The 19,692-nt window shown below is 31.4% G+C and overlaps 3 protein-coding genes across 4 annotated transcripts; 2 read left to right on the top strand and 1 right to left on the bottom strand.

Moving 5' to 3' along the window:
• Positions 1 to 1,057: 1,057 nt before the first annotated feature.
• On the top strand, positions 1,058 to 3,283 carry LOC108473102 (putative E3 ubiquitin-protein ligase RF298). Its single transcript, XM_017774663.2, has 2 exons — positions 1,058 to 1,858; positions 2,510 to 3,283. The coding sequence occupies exons 1-2, from the start codon at positions 1,649 to 1,651 to the stop codon at positions 2,678 to 2,680; spliced, it is 381 nt and encodes a 126-aa protein (XP_017630152.1). The 5' UTR covers positions 1,058 to 1,648; the 3' UTR covers positions 2,681 to 3,283.
• A 2,569-nt stretch (positions 3,284 to 5,852) lies between these two features.
• Positions 5,853 to 8,925, top strand: LOC108472634 (uncharacterized). Of its 2 annotated transcripts, none has more exons than XM_017774183.2 (4): positions 5,853 to 7,055; positions 7,916 to 8,123; positions 8,200 to 8,329; positions 8,435 to 8,925. In XM_017774183.2, exons 1-4 carry the CDS (start codon positions 6,097 to 6,099, stop codon positions 8,707 to 8,709), a joined length of 1,572 nt encoding a protein of 523 aa, XP_017629672.1. In that variant the 5' UTR covers positions 5,853 to 6,096; the 3' UTR covers positions 8,710 to 8,925. The 2 variants fall into 2 exon arrangements, with proteins under 2 accessions (XP_017629672.1, XP_017629673.1); XM_017774184.2 differs by having other exon boundaries at positions 8,200 to 8,336; positions 8,435 to 8,588.
• A 1,310-nt stretch (positions 8,926 to 10,235) lies between these two features.
• Positions 10,236 to 12,502, bottom strand: LOC108472705 (probable LRR receptor-like serine/threonine-protein kinase RKF3). The gene has a single exon (XM_017774260.2). It carries the CDS (start codon positions 12,428 to 12,430, stop codon positions 10,523 to 10,525), a length of 1,908 nt encoding a protein of 635 aa, XP_017629749.1. The 5' UTR covers positions 12,431 to 12,502; the 3' UTR covers positions 10,236 to 10,522.
• Between the last annotated feature and the right edge of the window lie 7,190 nt (positions 12,503 to 19,692).

Below are 19,692 nucleotides of genomic sequence, written 5' to 3'. Positions count from 1 at the left end.
TATACTAAAAGCTAAATATTTTAACAAATATATATATAAAGGATGTAGAATGGAAAGGAGGAAGAAGAAAATCTATGAATATATATATAGTAGATGAATTTGAAATGTTTTGAAATGGTTGTAGGTGATGGAATGATTGATACATATGAGTATGTTTAAACGAATTGATAATATAATAAGTGAATAATTGTTAAATGATGTGAATTCTTTGTTAAAATTTTATGAAGAATTAAATTGATTGGCGAATTTAAAAATAAATATGAAATATACATAAAGTGGGTAAACTAATTTTGCAAGTGTAAGTCCTCCAATGGTTTTATTTGTAAATTTTAATATTTGTGTTAATTTTATAAACTTTGTTATATTTAATTGAATATCATGTTTTTATGAGGACTTGAGATTAGAAATAGGTGTAAGTGAATGATATGTAAAATGAAATGGTAGTTATGATATTTGAATACGGTTCAGGTAATGATATAAAATAAATAAATAAAAATAAGGAAATGGAGACGATGTCATGATGACAAGTTTGTCATGTCACGACGTGAAAACCCCTAATGTCGTGATGACAAATCAAAAATTTTTATGAACTTTACAATTTAGCCTTTGATCAGTGTGGAAGTTTTAATGAGCTCATTTAACTCATAATTAGTTCTATCGTAAATTCAATTATTACTAAAATTAGTTAATGATCTATATTAATTAAATAATAAGATAAATTAATCTGAAATTTTCAATAGTTGCTTCGGCAACGAATGTGACATCCTGATGCATTGATTCTGTGATCAAGTCGAGTATGGGGTGTTACAAAATTTGGCTTAAGTACCCACTACACAAAATTAGAATTAAATAAAAATAAAATCAGATTTTTTGCTAGTTCTAGTTTTTACAAAGTTAAAAAACTCTGATAAGTCCTTGACTATTTCTAAGTTTCTGATTCGACCCCAATTTTTTAATTGTGCTGTAAATTAGTCATTTTCTGCTCGTTTGTTACTCATAACATCCCAATTGCATTGTTGACATGATTAATACATAAAATTACTAATTTAACAGAGAAAATTCAAGAATTAACCTATTTAAACGCCAAAAATCATCCCAATTTAACATGTAGGTTGTACCACAAATACTGCGCTTGCATCATCATATCTTCGGAAAATAAACCTGTTCCCAAATCTGAAGGCAGAATCTCAAAATCTTCTAAGACACCTGATCATGGTGTAGAAAAGAAACCTGCTCCCAAAGCCAAAGGCATCACTTGTATATCCTCTAGGTCAACTGATTACTTCGCTGGAATTCCATATGAAAAGTCATTGGGGAAATTCATCCCACAAGATGAGACGGACAAACTGATATTGAAGCTAGTTCCAAGGTTACAGGAACTGCAGAATGAGCTACATAGTTGGACTCAACGGACAAATCAGAAGGTTAAGCAGGCTATTTGTAGGCTTAACAAGGACCAAGGTGAAATTAAATCAGTGAGGCAAGAGAAGGAAGAAGCAGAACAGTTCAAAATGGAGAAGAAAATCATGGGGGAGAGCATCATGAAGAGGCTGTCTGAGATAGAGTTTTCCTTGAATAACACAACTAATCAGGTTCGGGATGCTAACTCTAAAGTTCAGAAGCTTGAGGTGGAGCATTCGTGCTGAAAATGGAGATTGAGGTTGCTAAATTGCAGGCTGCAGCATCAGCTTCAAGTTGTCAAGAAGCATTGGAAAGAGAACAGAAAGCACTTAAGGATGTTCAATCATGGGATACACAAAGGAGCTTGCTTTTAGAGGAGCTTGCATCAGAGAAGCAGAAGGCAGCTGAGCTGCAAAGGAAAGTGGGCAAGGCTAAAAGATCCTACAATCAAATTAAGGTATGTTTCTCCTTGAAGAAATTTACTTATTGACTTTTGCTAAATAAGCCTTGCTCAGCATATGGTTCTACCTTGTTAAGCCAGTATATGGCTCTTAACTAAATGGATTAGTAAGGTTCTAGAATGATATGGCTGAGGAGAAGATGGGTTATAAAATTAAAAGCCACCAAAAGAACATGATAAAGTATAAAGCTCTAACAGACCATAAAAATTGTAGAAATGTTTTGGACCAACCTTCACTCTTTCTTGCAAATCATCATGAAATTAGTTGAAGGGATGGCATTGCAAATACCTTGTCAGGTTGTCCATTCTCAAGTTTAAGCCTGTAAGACAATTTTCAACAGTATTAGGCTAAATCAGCAACCTAATCTCTAATGTGCTGAATGAACATATTTGCTTGGATTATGTTGGAAATCGACTGAATTTGAGGATTAGAGGAAAAATAAGTAGGAATAGAAAATATTGTTCATAATTACAAAATCAGATACCATCAATGCTCGTGGCAACTTCTCGTCTTAAAATTTTCCATCCCCGTTTATAGCAAAAAGGCATGAAGGTGCAAGAATAAGTGCACTTTGCTATTCATGCCTTGAAAGCAAATTTAACTCTATTCAACTTATATTTCTCATAAGAAACAACGAAATTTTGCAGATGCTATGGAAACGGGAGAGGGTGACAATGGAGAAATTTCTTGCACAGGCTGCCTCCATAAGGAAGGAAAGAGAATGCCGTGAAGCTGCAGGAAAAGTAGAGGAGGATAAGTTTAAACTGAATGCAGAAAAAGATATGCAGAAATGCGGACAGGAGATTTTAAAAAGCTGAAGAACAAGTTATCCGAGTTGAAGATGAAGTTGGATTCGTCAAAAATAGCTGTGCTTTGGAGAGACACTGATGTTGCCAGTGGTCAGTGCTCTTCTGTCAATGAGACTATGAGAGGAATCAGATTCCAGTTTTCTCTAAAGGGGTGGTTGACATCAACGATTATCCCGGGAGCAGAGGTTTGAAATGGGAGCGTGAGTGTGTCATGTGCTTATCAAAAGAGAAGATAGTGGTATTCCTTCCATGTGCTCATCAGGTCCTGTGTCAACGGCAATGAACTCCACCATAAACAAGGGATGAAGGATTGCCCCGTTTGTAGGGCCACAATTATTTTTCTGAGCCAATGGCCATATCTCCCTTAACCATTTTGCTAGACTACTACAGTAGCAAGAGCAGTGACTAAATAGATGGTTGAGAAGGTTCTCTATGGATGTCCACCCAAACTAACTGTACTTTTTGTTTGCTTTGGGGTCTTTAGGATTTATACCGATAGTTCAAAACTATGAAAAAGAGGTAAAGAGAAAGAGAGAAAAGTTTATAGCTCATAGCCATATTGTACAGTTGGTTCTTTTCCTTGAAGTAATCTAGTTGAGCTTGGCATTAAAACATTCTTCAAGTATTTGTTAATTTTTAGCCTCGAAGTCTCGATTTTGTTCGTATGATTAGATTACTTTCAGGTGAAATGTAGGCAACCAAACTGACCAAGCAAAATCATGGATGTGTAGAGTATCAAATACAAGAACTTAGAAAAATAAAATGAAAAGTCAGGGGCAACATGAATCTGTGACAAGTTAGTTACATGGGAAGATTGTCAAAGATTTTGATCCCTGTTCTGACAGGTTTGTTAGCAACAGTCTGTAAGGTTTCTTCTGTTCTGTTTTGTGTTAACTTTTTGATCCTTCATGCCCCACATAAAGACCGAACCTCAAATGAATGCAGCAGAACCATGTGATAATTCCAGCTGCATGCACCATAAATGTTCAGATAAGATTTGCAGCTTTGGACTACTTCAACTACCACCTGCAGGACAGGATATGGTGACCAACTGAACTTACATATATTCCAATATTCTGTAACTGCAATTATAAAAAACCTCACCCTTTCTTCTGTCTATCAAATTTTATTTGATTTATTGAGGATAAATAGGAAGGAAAATTTTTTAGGGGAGAGACAAGAGAAACAAAGTTTTACTGTCAGCTAAGGTACTTTCAAACTTAACAAATATCATGATAATAAGTTAATAAATATGTATTAATTGCTAATTTTTCCCCAACAAAGGGTCAAGATTATTTGAACCACAAGTTAAATGATATAAAAGTGTATATTCAAGTCTTCAATTAACAATTATTTCGAGTTTAATCCTTAAACAATTTCAAATCTTCGACTCATTAATAAATTTTAAATTATTACATGTTAAGCTCAACTTCTAAATTTTCTTGAGCAAGAATTAGAATTATGTTATTCTCAAGTGTGCTATTTGTTCACCGAAATTGTTTTTCAAATAAAAATATATAACAAAAATATGTTACTGTTTTATTTTCACTTCCGCACGAATTACATCCCTTAATCTTTGTCAAAAAAAAATTAAAATATTTACATATTAAAATAGAAACAATCAAATCTTTAACCAATAAAAATCACATATCAAAATTAAAATTCGAATCAAAATGATTAAGATTGAAATTCTAATTTTTAAATGTGACTGACATAAAAGTGAAATAAATTCAATTGGATGAATGGCACAGGCTGACTTATGCTGAAAAACAGATGCAATGGAATATCTTAGAAGGTAGATTTGGGTTTGGGGACTCTCAACCCCAACAGCAAGTTGACTTTGCTCTAATTATTCCATCTCCTCTTCCAATCAAATAATTAACTTTACTACATGATTGAACCATAATAATGTTTTAAAACTGTGAAACTTGCCATCAGAGTGAAGACCATAAAATGTAGCAGCCAAATATGATGTGAAGGGAATCATCTCCCAACAAAAGAAGGCCTTGTGGCAGAAGCTGTCAATGCGTTTTTTTTCTGGGATTTTAAAGTGAAATCCCTAAGAAACAAGGGAAGTGAAGCATGTCATGCATTTGGCGTCTTTCATGATAACAGCAAATCCCAGCTTTGCACCTCCTTAAATATATTTCTTCTTCACCTAAAACACTTAATTATTTATTAGATAGACATACTTTTCATGGATGCCACCTTTTTAAACTTCTGGGTCACAATATTTTTTTAAAAATATATCTATATGATACAGGCAGGCCTTACTGGATTGGGGATCTCTTATCAAACTAATAATACTATTGCTTGCTAGCTGGGTTATGTATTAAAAAATGTCTTTTTCAGGTTTCAATTCTGCATAATAATTATAAGAAAAAGATTAATTTTTTTCTTTATTTATAATAGTGAAAGGGAAAGTTTAAGGCTATAATACTGATGAGAAAGAAGCTGTTATTGGGAGGCATCAATCCAATTTCACAAGGCTTTAGGCTTCTCCATTTATGAATTGCATGCCGGCTTTCAAAATAAGATTTCTGGTTTGAAGTTAGTTGGCTTTGCCCTCTTTCCACTATTTGATGATCTCCCATAAATTTAGTTCTTTTTTGATAAATTTATGGTTTTAATTAGTTTTTTGCGTTTTAATTCACTAGTTTTATTATTATTAAGTTAATGTGAAATTTTAATTTTAGAATATTAATTTTAAGTCTATATTATTACATAAAATTTGTTTTAATTAATGTTTGATACTATTACAATTTATCTAAGTCGTTAATAAATTAGATAAAATGTATCATATCTAATTTATTTACCAACCATCAACTAAAAACCTCATGCATTTTTAACAAACGTGTGGTTGAAAAAATCTATTAAGTAGTCACACTATAATTCCAAATACATGGGCTTTTCTTGAATGATTGGACTTTTACGGGTGGTAAATTGATTTAATAACTAAATGATGTCATTAAAATAAATTTTACGCTTGATAAACATTTACGTAATTTTTATAATTTAAAAGAGAAAATTATTAAAAGGAGAATTAATGTGTGATAAAACAAACTTACTACTATAAGCAACTAAACTGTTTTAGCAATATTAATAATTAAATGATCTCATAATCTTTAAATCTTTAAAATTAAAAAACTCACACAAATTGCATTTGTTTATTTTCACTAGGGAGCAGTTGGAAATGTTCCCTTACCCTCCCTCTCACTGTCTCTCTCCCTGTCTTAAAAAAAGCTTGAAGTCACATTCAACCCTTGCCTTGCTGCCACGTGTCAGAAAATCCTTCCCGGAAGACTCTCCCTCTAATTCCACCCTCTGACAGAAGAAATCCGAGACACCAACTCATTTTATAAACTAATAATCATCTTTCCTACCATTTTTATGTAAACACCACTCTGCAACTCTGTTGTCGTCTCATGCAATCTTCAACTCCTTTAGAACCCATTTTGTTTACCGCTCACTTATCCACCATGCTCAAACTCCTTAACAAGAGAATCAAGCGCCTCTGTTCTCGCCTCCGGTGGCCGATTCGCCGCCGGTCTAGGTCTGTGGTTGTCATCAGAAGGCTTGGAAAATTAAACTCCAAGGCTCGTACTGATAGTATCACCAAGGATCCTGCTATTTTCGTCAATGGATCTTCAAAAGTTCACCAAGATGGCCATTTGGGTGGTTTAGTAAACTCGTCGAGACCTATACGTGTAGCGACTTTCAATGCTTCCCTGTTTTCTATGGCTCCTGCAATGCCTAAAGCAGATAAGTCTTCAAGTTTTGACTATGACAATGGTGGTTTTGTTGATGGTGGGCGCTCCATGGATCTTGGTTTACGCGCAAAGTCTACAAATGATCGCCCGAAAAGTATACTAAAGCAGTCTCCCCTGCATCCGAGTTCCATGAACAACAAAGAGAATCTCTCCCAGCAGAAAAAATTCGTGAAATCCAAGTTAAGAGTGTCTATCAATTTGCCAGATAATGAGATTTCTTTATTGCGAAATCGACAACTGAGCTTTGCGGAAATGGGAAAGGATGGCTCTTCGAGTGCTGCTGCGGGTAAAGCTTGGAGAGGTAAAGCCCCGTTGAGATCAGTAGTGAGTTTTCCGACGAATATGGGAAACGGAATAGAAGGTTGCGAGAGTTATAGAAGCAGAAAGACAGTGCTTGAAGTCTTGAGGGAGTTAGATGCTGATATATTAGCTCTGCAAGATGTGAAAGCTGAGGAAGAAAAAGCAATGAAGCCATTGTCTGATTTAGCTGCTGCTTTGGGGATGAACTACGTATTTGCTGAGAGTTGGGCACCTGAATATGGCAACGCCGTGCTCTCCAAGTGGCCCATTAAGCGCTGGAAAGTGCAGAAAATCTTTGATGATACAGATTTCAGGTCATTCTTCTATTTTGTTCTTCATTATACATAAAGCCCTTTTTTACTCAATTTTCCAGTTCTTGATCTAATCTTAATTGTATCATCTAAATTATTTTAGTTCAAAAAGACCCACAAATTTAATTCATCAAAGCTTCCTTCAACTCTGACCAATTCAAATATCAAACAGTTTTGAAGTCAAATACAATCACATGCTTACAAGAGTTCTCATACAACAAAGATCTGTAAGCATGTGATTTTGTAATCATTTCAGGTTTTCAGCTAAGTTGTTTTTTAGCTGCAGGTTATATTTTTCATTTTGCAAAATTTGCTTAGTTTTTTTTCTTCTTCACATATGAGATAACTTCCTAGCTATGATTGAGTAATGGAAAGTTTATCATTCCAAGTAACACTCAACCTTAATTACGTATGAACTAACTGGGGTGTAGTTAGGGTAGAGAGTAATGCATGTCACCAAACACACAGTTTTTGGTCATGTTTTTTCTAGTGGGAAAATGATCAAATTATGACAAAGATCAGTAGTTAAACTATAGCTGTTAGTATTTACTTAAAAGTGGAGAAGATATAGTGGTATATACTATTCTGCTTTATTTTTTGTTTGTTTCAGTGGAAAACAAAATCATGATTTGAAAGTATATTGAAGTTAGGTGAGATGATTAATGCTATATCTGCAATACCGGTAGGCTTTGTTAATAAATCATTACCTTATTGAGAAGGACTAATGAAACACAATGGAAAGAGACTCCTCTAAATGTATACAATTCTTAAACACGACCGAAATGTATGAATTTCCGTTTTTTATTAGTTATGAACAAAGCTTGGGATTCATTTTCTGACTTGCTTGGGATTTTCAATGACAGGAATGTGTTGAAGGCAACTATCGATGTACCCGAGACCGGAGAAGTTGACTTCCATTGCACACACCTTGATCATCTGGATGAAAACTGGCGCATGAAGCAGATAAATGCAATAATTCAATCAAATGATGGTCCACACATTTTAGCTGGTGGCCTCAATTCCTTGGAAGAAACCGATTACTCCAAAGAAAGGTGGACCGATATTATAAAGGTATACAGACGGTTTCCTGAAAATTATCTGTCAGGATTTTGAATTGCATGTTTCAATTGAACTTGTCTTTTTATAGTATTATGAAGAGATGGGGAAACCAATACCAAAAGTTGAAGTGATGAAGTTTTTGAGGAACGAACAATACACTGATGCTAAGGACTTTGCAGGGGAGTGTGAGCCTGTAGTTGTGATTGCCAAAGGCCAAAGTATAAAGTCAATTCTCCTTGAACTTCTCACTCCTAGCTGTTTACAGAAAATTCAATTAAATTCACTCATTGACATGACATGAAAATTGCTTCGATTCAATGCAGGTGTACAGGGAACATGTAAGTATGGAACTCGGGTAGACTACATACTGGCATCACCAAATTCACCATACAAGTTTGTTCCAGGGTCGTATTCGGTCCTGTCATCAAAAGGGACTTCAGATCATCATATAGTAAAAGTTGATATGATAAAAGTAAATGATAATTTTGAAGAAAATGTCAGTAGAAAGAGACGGCAACCAAAACAGAAACAGAAAGTTTTAAAGATTACAAATGGTTCTCCTTCTCCATTAAAATGCATGTGGAAAACACACACATGAGATGGGATACCTTCTTTTTTTCTTTTACCTTTTGTTATTGTTCAATATTAACTCTAGGGGACAGATGGTTTTGAATCTGCAGTCTTAATGTGCTTTGTATATCATTAACAGCTTAAAATAGAAACGAAAGAGTGATATCAAGTTTATTCATATAGTTACTGAAAAGACAATCAAATTAGTAAAAAGAAATTGAGTGCTTAGCCTATTGTTACTGAATTCTGATTACTATTTGTTCTTTATATACCTGGATACCAGACACTCTCGGCATGGTTATGATTATAGATCCAAATCAAATGGAAATATGAGAACCATTGAACTGACAATCCTATATAAGACAGCCAAAAGGCAGTAATTTAAGGAGCAAGGGCTGCACTAATTATTGAAACTTGATGCATTATTTCACATGGTGGTGGCCGAAAATGGAGTCAGTCGTTGCCATATCCTTAATGAGGGTTTTGGGGTGTCAAAGAAGTCATCAAAACCAGGTTATATCCATTGGATTTGGATGTTCTTCATCGATGGTTTCCACAGTTTCCAAGACTCCAAGAAGTATCGAGTGTAGTTTACTTCAGTGGTTTCTCTTATTTACCTTTCCAAGATTAAGCTCTCATTAAGAAACAAATCCTTTGGCTCTATACTCCATAATGTTGAGTATGTTTTACTTTAAATTTGACTGACAATTAAGAAATAGAAATGTTGACCCGATGAGGCCTTCCAACTTGCAAGATCTATTCTTAGCCTCGAAAATCGAGGTCCATCCAGTTAAAATTAAAACAAGGCCTCAAATTTAGACCCAAATTCAGGCCAGATCTCTGAGAATGAACTAGGCACACTTTACACCTATGACCCTAAGCAAATTAATACTTTCTTATAGACATGAGACATTTTAGCTCATGTTTAAGACAGTGAGCTTCACAAATATTGTTGATCTACTATGAGATGCCACATTGCAGAAGAACAACTACCACTTTATGGTCTTATGTGTTCATTTCACTTTCAGGCACAGCAGATTCAATTCAACCATCTTCAGTGATCATCAAGCTATGCCTCCTCGGTACATACGAAATGCAAGTCCTGGCAACTGCAATGGGTGCACTCTACTCACTCTCAAATCTCAAGAAGCACATTGCTGAATTGAAAAAGTATGTGCAAGACAAGCATCGCCCGTTTTCTTAACAGCTTGCACCAGCATGAGCTGCATAGTTCTGCGGCGTGCCACCCGTACTTTCTGTTGAAAATTGTGTGATTCGCTTTTGCAAATATGCAAACCTTCAACTGTTCACAAGAACAAATCTATAAAGAATAGAAGCCATCAAACAGATTTATTTGCATCAAATTCTATATACGCATCCTTTAGTAGTATAATAGTACTCAAAATTAAGTAAAAGCAACAGAGCTTGTAGAAAGCTACAAATGGACTAATGGAGCAACAAGGTCTAAAAATCAAATTCTTGCAATAGCCTTTGTTACATAAGTCCAAAACTCCATGCTACAGCACTTGGTAAAAACATTTTATACAAGAAGAATTTTCAAAAAAACACAGAACATCATTTAATTGATGTGCTAGAGAAAGTTGCTATACTGTACACCATTAAATACTTGCAAAACGTGGCACCATTTATATACATACATATATATATCCTATATCATTTGAATTCAAATGAACCTAGCTTGATTGTAAATCTATTGTATTTTTACAACAGCAGATGCACATTGAACTAGTGAAGCACCATTGGAGAGAATACCAATCAGGGAAGCACCATTGGCGAGCTAAATGATCCTATTATGTTAGATTGTGCTTATCAAAAACTTTCTATTCAAAAAAACCTGAACTTATCCCTTCCTCCTTACTGGTAGAATGATGACTACTTTCATAAGTAAACGTCCGATAACCAGCTGAACTTGAGAGCTGACTAGAGCCATTACTGCTTATAGATTTCTCAATGTCACTTCTATGAGCTACCAGAGGAATAGGCCGCTCAGGGATTGAGGGAACAGAAATGTCTGTTTCCAACATTTTAACAACCTGATCCATGGATGGCCGGCATAGTAACTCCGGATGAGAGCAAAGAACTGCTATCAACACATACTTCTCCAGAACTTCTGGTGGCCCCAACTCTGGCATGCCATCTTCAATAACATCTAAAGTTCTCCCATTCCTCACCAATGACCAGGCCCAATCAGCCACTAGAGAAGGTTGATTGTCATCACTCATAGTGAGCGCCTTCTTTCCACTCAACATCTCAAGAAGCACTACACCAAAGCTATACACGTCACTCCTCTCAGTCAATTGCCCATACAATGCATACTCAGGGGCGACATATCCCTTTGTTCCAGCTACCCTCGTGCTCAAATGTGTCATCCCCTCTGGTGTAAACTTTGCAAGACCAAAATCTGCTACCTTGGCCTCAAATTTCTCATCCAAAAGAATATTACTCGCTTTGATATCCCTATGAATGATTGCTGGTTGTGCCCCATAGTGCAAATAAGCCAGTCCTCTAGCTGTCCCTAGTGCAATCTTTTGACGAAGAGGCCAACTAAGTCTCCTTTCCATGGAATCAAACAGATGATCATGTAAACTGCCATTCTTCATTAAGTCACAAACAATGATCCTCTGATGACCCTCTAATGGGGTCGTGGGCGTAGCTGTACAGTATCCCCTTAAAGCAACAAGATTCACATGCCTAACACTAGCAATAACCTCAACTTCATGAGTAAAATTGGCATCACCAGCCGCAGAACAATTCTTGAACCTTTTGAAAGCAACCTCAGAACCATCAGGCAAGTAACCCTTGTACACATTCCCATAGCCTCCTTTCCCAATCATGTTATCTCTAGAGAAGTTCCTAGTAGCTTCCTTAATCTCATCGAACGTAAACTTAACCAAATGAGTACTTTCACTAAATGAAGCCAACCCTGAACTACCTAAACTACCCATCTCAAGGCTCCTGATCCTATCCCTCCCTTTCTGCCTCTTTGAATCCTGATATTTGCTATAAACAAACCAAGACCCACCAATCAAAACGACTAAACTGACACCGACCCCTATTAACACACCCAAAATCACACCTCTTTGCTTACTCTTACCTTTGCCACCATGATTATCACTGAGCTGAATTGAAAATATACAAGAGGCCGTACCTTCATCTGTTGGTCCCAAGTAGTTGGCAACAGCAGCTGCATAAATAGACGGGTAGGCCGAACAGTCAGAGACGTTTGCGGTCGAATTATCCGTCAAGTACAAAGTTTGCAAATTGGACAAGCTTGTAGTACAGGAAGCACAAGCGGAACCCTGCAAGGACTGGTTACAATTGGAAACGACGTCGTCTAACGTAGTGTTGGGGATCAAAGCTTCGAATTCAACCTTGGTGGTTAAGTTCATGCAACCTTGGGAAATCCAAGCAGTTTGGAAACCGCACGAGGAACGGATGTCGAAGTCGGGGACGAGGGACTGATAAGACTGCCAACACGACTCGGAGGTGTTCGCAGGCGGAAAGAAGTAGCCGGTGCGCCTGAGGTAGTCGGAGAGGAGGAGACGAAGACCCTGGCGGATGTGGTGGCACTCCATGGAAGAGCGGGGTCGGCTGGAGTCGGAGAAGACGGGGCGGAGGATGGATACGTTTAAGGGACATGATGAAACGTCGACGCTTTGAGCGAGGAGAGATGGGAAGGAAGGTAGGATGAAGAAGAGGAAGAAGAGAAGATGAAGGTTTAAGAACATTTGGCTGGGAGAGAGGTGTGTTATTCATTGAAGGAAAGAAAATACGAAAAAAAGTGGGAGTTGTTGGCTTTTTTGCCTTTGCTTTATTTATTTTAATGTTGACTTAAACCTTTGAATATTCGGGGTTTTTTACCCAATTAAATTAAAAAAAATTTAAATACCCAAACGATTATATACTAAAATCATATGTTTTTTTACGAGTCCCGCCTATTTGATATGTGTAACAACTTTTTTTTATATTAAAATATTATTATTTTATTTTTATTAAAAATATTTAAATTTATATACAATTAAAAATATAGTTAACGGGTCAAAATACGGGTAATAAATACTCGACACAGGTCGCGCCTGTCAGATAGGTGTGAATGGTCATGTCTGACAGATAGGCGTGACTAAAAATATTGTTTTAATTATTTTAAAATTAATTGTTAGTAATTTAGGATTATGTTATAAATTGTTGTGTTTGTAATTATTTTAAAATTAATTTATTAATAATTTAGGATTATGTTATAAATTGTTATGTTTAGTTTAGTATTTGGTGAGCTTAGTAATGTAAAATTATTTTGTTAAATATTTTATTAGTAATTTATTATAAATTATTGTGTTTTGTGAGTTTTAGTATCAGAATTTTTTTAAAAATAACTTTATAGTTATTTTGTTAGTAGTTTATTATTAGGTTATAAATTGTTAGTGTTTTGTGTTTTGTTATAATTATTTATTTTGTTAGTAATTTATGGGATTAGGTTACAAATTGTTAATGTTTAGTATAGGATTTTGTGATTTTTTAGTAATATATACTTTTTAAAATAATTTTATAGTTATTTTGTTAGTCATTTATGATTAGGTGTGTTTAGTTTAGTGTTTTGTGATTTTTAATGTAATTTTATTTTATTTTATTTATTTGATAATTTTTATTGATTTATTAAAATGTGGGTTTTTACTTAAATAAATTTTAAAAAAATTTAAATACCCAACTAGGGAAAAATAAAGCACCAGTCGCGCCTGTGGGCCCTATCAGTTGCGCTTATCTGACAGGCTCAACCAGTCACGCTTTGTCGATAAGGCCACTTGCCCATACCATTTTCGTATTTCTACACGGGTTATATATCGACTCAGGAAAAAAATATTTTACTATAAAAAAGACAAAAATAATATTTTATTTTAAAAATAAAAAAATATTTTAATATAAAAAGTTTTATGCCTATCGATAGGCACGGCTTAAAAAAATATTATTTTCGTATAGATTTAGAGTAATGGTACTGTTGACATTCAACTACTCATAGATTTAACCTCCATTTTCTAAATTCTAAATAAAATTAGGTTTATTATAATATTTATTATTTTGTAATAAAATAATAATTTTAAAATAAATTCAAATCTTACAATAAAATAATAATATAAATTAAAGTAGATAAAATTAGACGTGACTTCAATTGAAATGATAAAATTGAAATAATAAAAATCATGATGTACTTTTTAATTTTTATATAAAAATACTTTTAAAATAATATTTATTGTTTTGTAAAATATTGAGTCTTTAATAATTTCATAACTAAATTGAGATTAAGATAAGATTATAAAATTTGAGAAAGCAAAACTAAAAACTTTGCATTAAAGAAGTTTAAATTGAATTATTAATATTTTCAAAAGGAGTTAAAGAAATCAAAATCTTTTAATTTAGGGGAGGGCCCAAAAGGGAATTTGACCATTGGGGTGGGGGGCAAGGCGCCTGCCTGCCTCCTTACCTAGGCACCTGTTAGTAGGTGGTGAGTTAAGAGTATTGATTTTAGTTGAGAGAGCATTTTGACTTTGGAAGGGAAATAGGGAAGTGGGTTGGGTTGTTCAAATTTGGGTTCTCCTCTCAGTCCTCCATTATTTTCAAAATCCCACCAATCATTTTGTCTTTTCTTGGAAGAAATCACATGAGCCAGTTGCCGTCATTATTTTACAAGTAAGGTCAAAGATGAAGTTGGACTCAGAAAGGGATTACAGAGTTGAAGTGATGTGTATCCTACTGGTTTCAAGACGCATGCTATGATGCAACACATACAAACCACCAACACGTAACGTGGTGAAAATACTTAGCGACTCCCTTTCCATGGGAATTCCATTATAACATATAATGTTTTAAATAATTGTTTTTTATAAAAATAAAATAAATCTCAACTTATTTTAAAAAATTTGCCTGTCATATGACACGTGTTATACTTCAAAATTTAAAGTTGAATTGAATTGTTTTTATTATCATCTTGTGAAAACTTCATGTTAAATAACAGTTTTTCATGAATTTGATAAGTGACAATTCAACTTATCATTTTTAAATAGAGAAATTTTAAACTGTGACATATGTATATATAATAAAATGTAAAAAGGGCATTTACTCCCATGGTTTCAAGAATGCCCATTTATTTCATAAAATTTAAAGAAAATTTACTAATAATAAATTTGTGTGAATTTCAAGTTGATTGGTAAGAAGTTTAAAGTTCAATACTTAAATTTAAAAATCTTAAATTTATATTTAATTTATTTATATATTAATGTTAAGATGAACTCATTAAATTATCTTTATGTGAAAATTAGTCACTATTATTTAAAAGATTGTAATGAAAAATGAATTGGTTCAGATGTAAAACAAAATTTTAAAGAAAACGAGATGGATATAAGTTATGTAAGCAATTTATGTTATGTGGACATGTAATTTAATCTAAATAATCCCCACTTTTGTGTGTTTGTTAGTTAGAATTAAGTATCTCTTATCCTTAATGCTATTGGTAAGTTAAACCGTATGCATAAAGTTATATGGTTGTTTATTGATAAAATAAATAATTTCAATGAATTTCCTTTTATAGTGATCAACAATGTACAACGTCAACAACTATAACTAATTTATTAAAAAAAACTAAAATTATCTTTACATCGATGATCAAACTCAATAATCAAAACTAAAATTTTACCTTTGCCTAGACTCTCACTATATTAATTTTATTATATTTTATTTTGCAATCTCTTTTTACATATTTTTAAACTTAATTCTAGTTTTTATTTTAGAACCAGTTCTTTTTTTTTATTTTAGGGTTTGTATTTAGTACACTAGTAATATAATTCTTTTATTCCACAAACAACCTTAAAAATTGACATATATCTCTTTTTTAAAATATTATATACAAAATTTATATTTTTGAGTAGAAATTTATTTTTGTAGGTCTCAACAATTATACACTGAGCATTGATTGTCAATTCAATAATAAGTTCAATAATAAATAAAATATTTTAAAATTTATAAATCAGTTCAACTATATATTTTTGTCTTTATTTTTATTTTTATTTTTACTAATTTTGAATCATTTCTTTTAACATTGGTATATTGATGGATTTTCCAATAGGTAGAGGAACACAGACTTTCATAGGAAAATCAGGCTTGGGTGAGTTGAGGTGCGGCAGACACACAAACCAACCCATCTCAATATATTACGTCATTATTTTCCAATGTTATAAGGTCCAAGGTAATGTTGGACTCACAGTATACAAAGTTGAATATGTGATACATCGAAACAAGGGTTTTCTTTTTCTTATTTTTCAAATTATAATAATTTTTGGCTATGTAAGCACCTACACATCACGTCAATTTTTTGATTTATATAATTCTCCAAATTTACATAAAAGTTATCTCAATCCTTTATTTATTTTTGTCTTTTTAATTTTTAAATTTATAAAAAATTATAAAATATTAATTTTGCTGATATGAATATCCATGTGACTATTATATGAATATAACGCTGTATAAGTAATTAATTAATTTTATAATTTTATTAAAAATTTAATTAATTGTTAATTTTTTTATTTTAAAATAATTTTACAAAAAATGATAAATTTAAAAATTAAAATAATTTTTCCATAAAATTGAAAAGCTAAATAACTCCTCTTTTCTTTCATGACCTTTATTTTCATTAAAATCTCTTTCAATTATTTTCTTTTCTTAAAACCACCATTGATTTAGTCTGAAACTAGCTTTGACCTCTTTTTTTTTTTCTAAATTAAGTAAATTCATTAATTAAAGACAAACTAGTTTTGACTTTTCTTGAAAATGAACAATCACATTATCAGCCATCAAAGAAAGAACAAATTATTGGAGCATTGGAGCTATAATTAAATCTCTAAAGAAAAGAAATATTGGGGAAAAAACCATAAATCCATGACTGATTTATTTTGAGAATATATATTTTTAAATATCTCAGCATGAAAGAAAAAATTGTTAACCAACCACCATACAATCCACTGATAAATAAGCATGTATTTTATTATTTAAATTAATAATCGATTTAGTATTATAAGTTAATTAGATATCAATTCAATTAAATAAATTATAAAATGTCTTTTATATTTAAAATAAAATATTTTAAATTTATTTAGAAAAAATAATTTGCATATGGCGATAAACATTTGGATTGATAAAACTTTAACTTTATCTCAACTATTGTTTTATCATAAAATATTTTTGTACATTTTAATTTTATTACACACATTTTATTACTTCCATCAATTATATACATTAATTTAAAATTGACGACAACACTGTTATAAATAATTATAGTGCATTTAATATACTTAATCTAATGTATTTTTTGTTTAGATTTTTACGCACAATTTAATTTTTTTTTATTTATATATCTTACATGTGTTATTATTAATTAATTTTAAACTGTATATTTTATTATTACATGTGTTACATGTGTTATTACAATTTAATTTTAAAATGTGACATCAACAATTGATAAAAAAAATAGCGATGTCAACAATTGGACTTGATTTTCAAGTTTGAAAAGTAAAGAGACTAAATTCTTGAAAATAAAAGTACAAAGACTAAATTATAAATCATGAAGTGTACATAAACTTATAACATATTTTAACCTTTATACTACAAAACATTTATTATTAGTATATTTATAATTATAATAAATATTTATTATTAAAATATTAATATTGAATATTTTAATAATATGTGAATAATATTATTTAAAATTATTTTTTAAATTAAAATTGAAATATTAAATAATTTATTAAAATAGTAAATTATATTATTATATGACTAAATATAAATAATTAAATATGTATGTTTAATAATATTAAAAAATAATATTTTAAATATTTTAAAAATAAAAATAAAATTTATTATCAATATAATAATATTAAATTTGATTTAAGTTAATTTTATATAAAAATAAAATTATTTATATATGAGTTCTTTTCTAAAAATAACTTACGCTTTTCAAAATGGTAAGTCATTTTACAGGAAAAATAAATTATTTTCTGTTAATCAAACTATTTTCTGTAAAACAAATATAAAAAATACAAAAAATATTTTTCGTAAAACTTTTTATATGTAAACAAACCTGGCCTTACTTCAAAAACATTTGAATTTATACCATTGTCTTAAAGTGGGTAGACAAATTTCCATTCTATATATAATGCCAATTCCACCCAAAGGCACAGAAGTGGAGTCCGCAAAATTCATGTAGAGACCAAGGAAGTGAAAGAATCTCTAATCAGAGTTTTGATCAACACCCACCTCAATGAAAGATGTCAGTCAACAGACTAGTCATCCCTTTGAAGTTGAAATGGTTTGAAGTAAGCATTCTAAAACTGTACCCATGATGATGGTTCATCGGTTTAATCAATTTGGATGATTTAATTAAATAAATTATTAAAAATAAAAATTAGTTTAATTATTAATTTAATTAATTTATATTAATTTTGAATTCAATTGATTTAAAGATTAATTTTGAATTCAACCAATGTTACCTAATCGATATCATTAAAATATTGAATGATAAGTTTAGATTGACAGTACATTTATCTGTGATAAGTATAAAAATAGCGATGATAATAAAATTAAATATTATAATAATATTATAGTGTCGATAAAAATAAACTACATACACAACACAACACGGTATTGTCTATCTAAACACACACCAAAAGAGTTTACATATTCATTTTTTTCTCAATCATCGCGCTGGTTTTGCTAAGGCGTTTGCCAACCCATTTGCATTTTGCTGTTTCAAAGTTTAATTATAATTAGGGAATAGGAAACCTCAATTCAAAAAATAAAGATTATTTAACACATCATTGTATATATTACATTCATCTGTTAAGTTGGAATATAAAATTTTGTTTAGTTCTTGAGATATAAAATTACTTAAAATAACATTTTACTAAATTCTCATTATTATAAAAATTTAATTATTTTATCATGTATAAATAAAAAAGTTGAAATAATTAAAAAATTCATCATATATAATTTTTAAACTACGATAATTTTTTGTTATAAAATCGATATTAGTTTTATAATCTTTCATTATTTAAGGAATATATGGTAATCAAAATACCCCAATACTATTGGAAATGTAAAATTAATATTTAAAATCCAAATAAGAGAACATTACCATTAAAAATGCAAAATTTTGTGAGCCAAAGATGTAAAATTTTCACAAATTAATATGGTACCATTTATTTATTTATTTATAAAACTTTAAAATATACTTGAAGAAATTTTTATCATAATGTTATTTGAGTTTTAGCTCGATTGGCATAGACATTATTATCAATATAGGAGGACGTGGATTTGAATATACTATATTTCTATTATTATGGATAATTTTAAGTATTATAATAAAAAAAAGATATTTTGTACCCACAAAATAGCATAGTAGTTGACACACCAAAATCTAATGCTTAATCTCTTAATCAAATAAGCTGTTTAAACGTAGGAGCCAACAACCAAAGTATGATTGTATCTTAATCAAAACCACTTTCCAAAGTGACTTTAATTTATAAACTAATACTATTATACTCTCCTTGCCGTTATCATAACTCTTACAAAACAAGCAAAAAGAAAAGGGATATTTTCCTTACCAACGCAGGGAGGAAATGATGTAGTTGTAGTTGTAATAATCTCTTCATTTGGAGGTAAAGATGTCCCCATAGCTAATCATTTTTTCCATCTAATTAAGTCTTTTTTAATTCATGAATGAATAATGGAATTACACACACAATTTCTTTTATTAGTTGTTGGCTTGTTGTAATGAAAATTTTGATTGTTATTAAGACAATTCGGTGTTATTATCACCTACATTTTTATCCGAGATAACGAAACTTCAGCAACATGACAAGTTCACAACGTTGTCCATTTCAAAAAAAAAACAAATCTTAAACTAACCAAAATTTTCTTGTTTAGATTGTGATTTTCTCGTCTAGATTTTAGT

This window comes from Gossypium arboreum, chromosome 11, assembly GCF_025698485.1.
Source record: "Gossypium arboreum isolate Shixiya-1 chromosome 11, ASM2569848v2, whole genome shotgun sequence".
Taxonomy (NCBI): domain Eukaryota; kingdom Viridiplantae; phylum Streptophyta; class Magnoliopsida; order Malvales; family Malvaceae; genus Gossypium; species Gossypium arboreum.
This window is presented reverse-complemented; position numbering and strand designations above follow the sequence as displayed.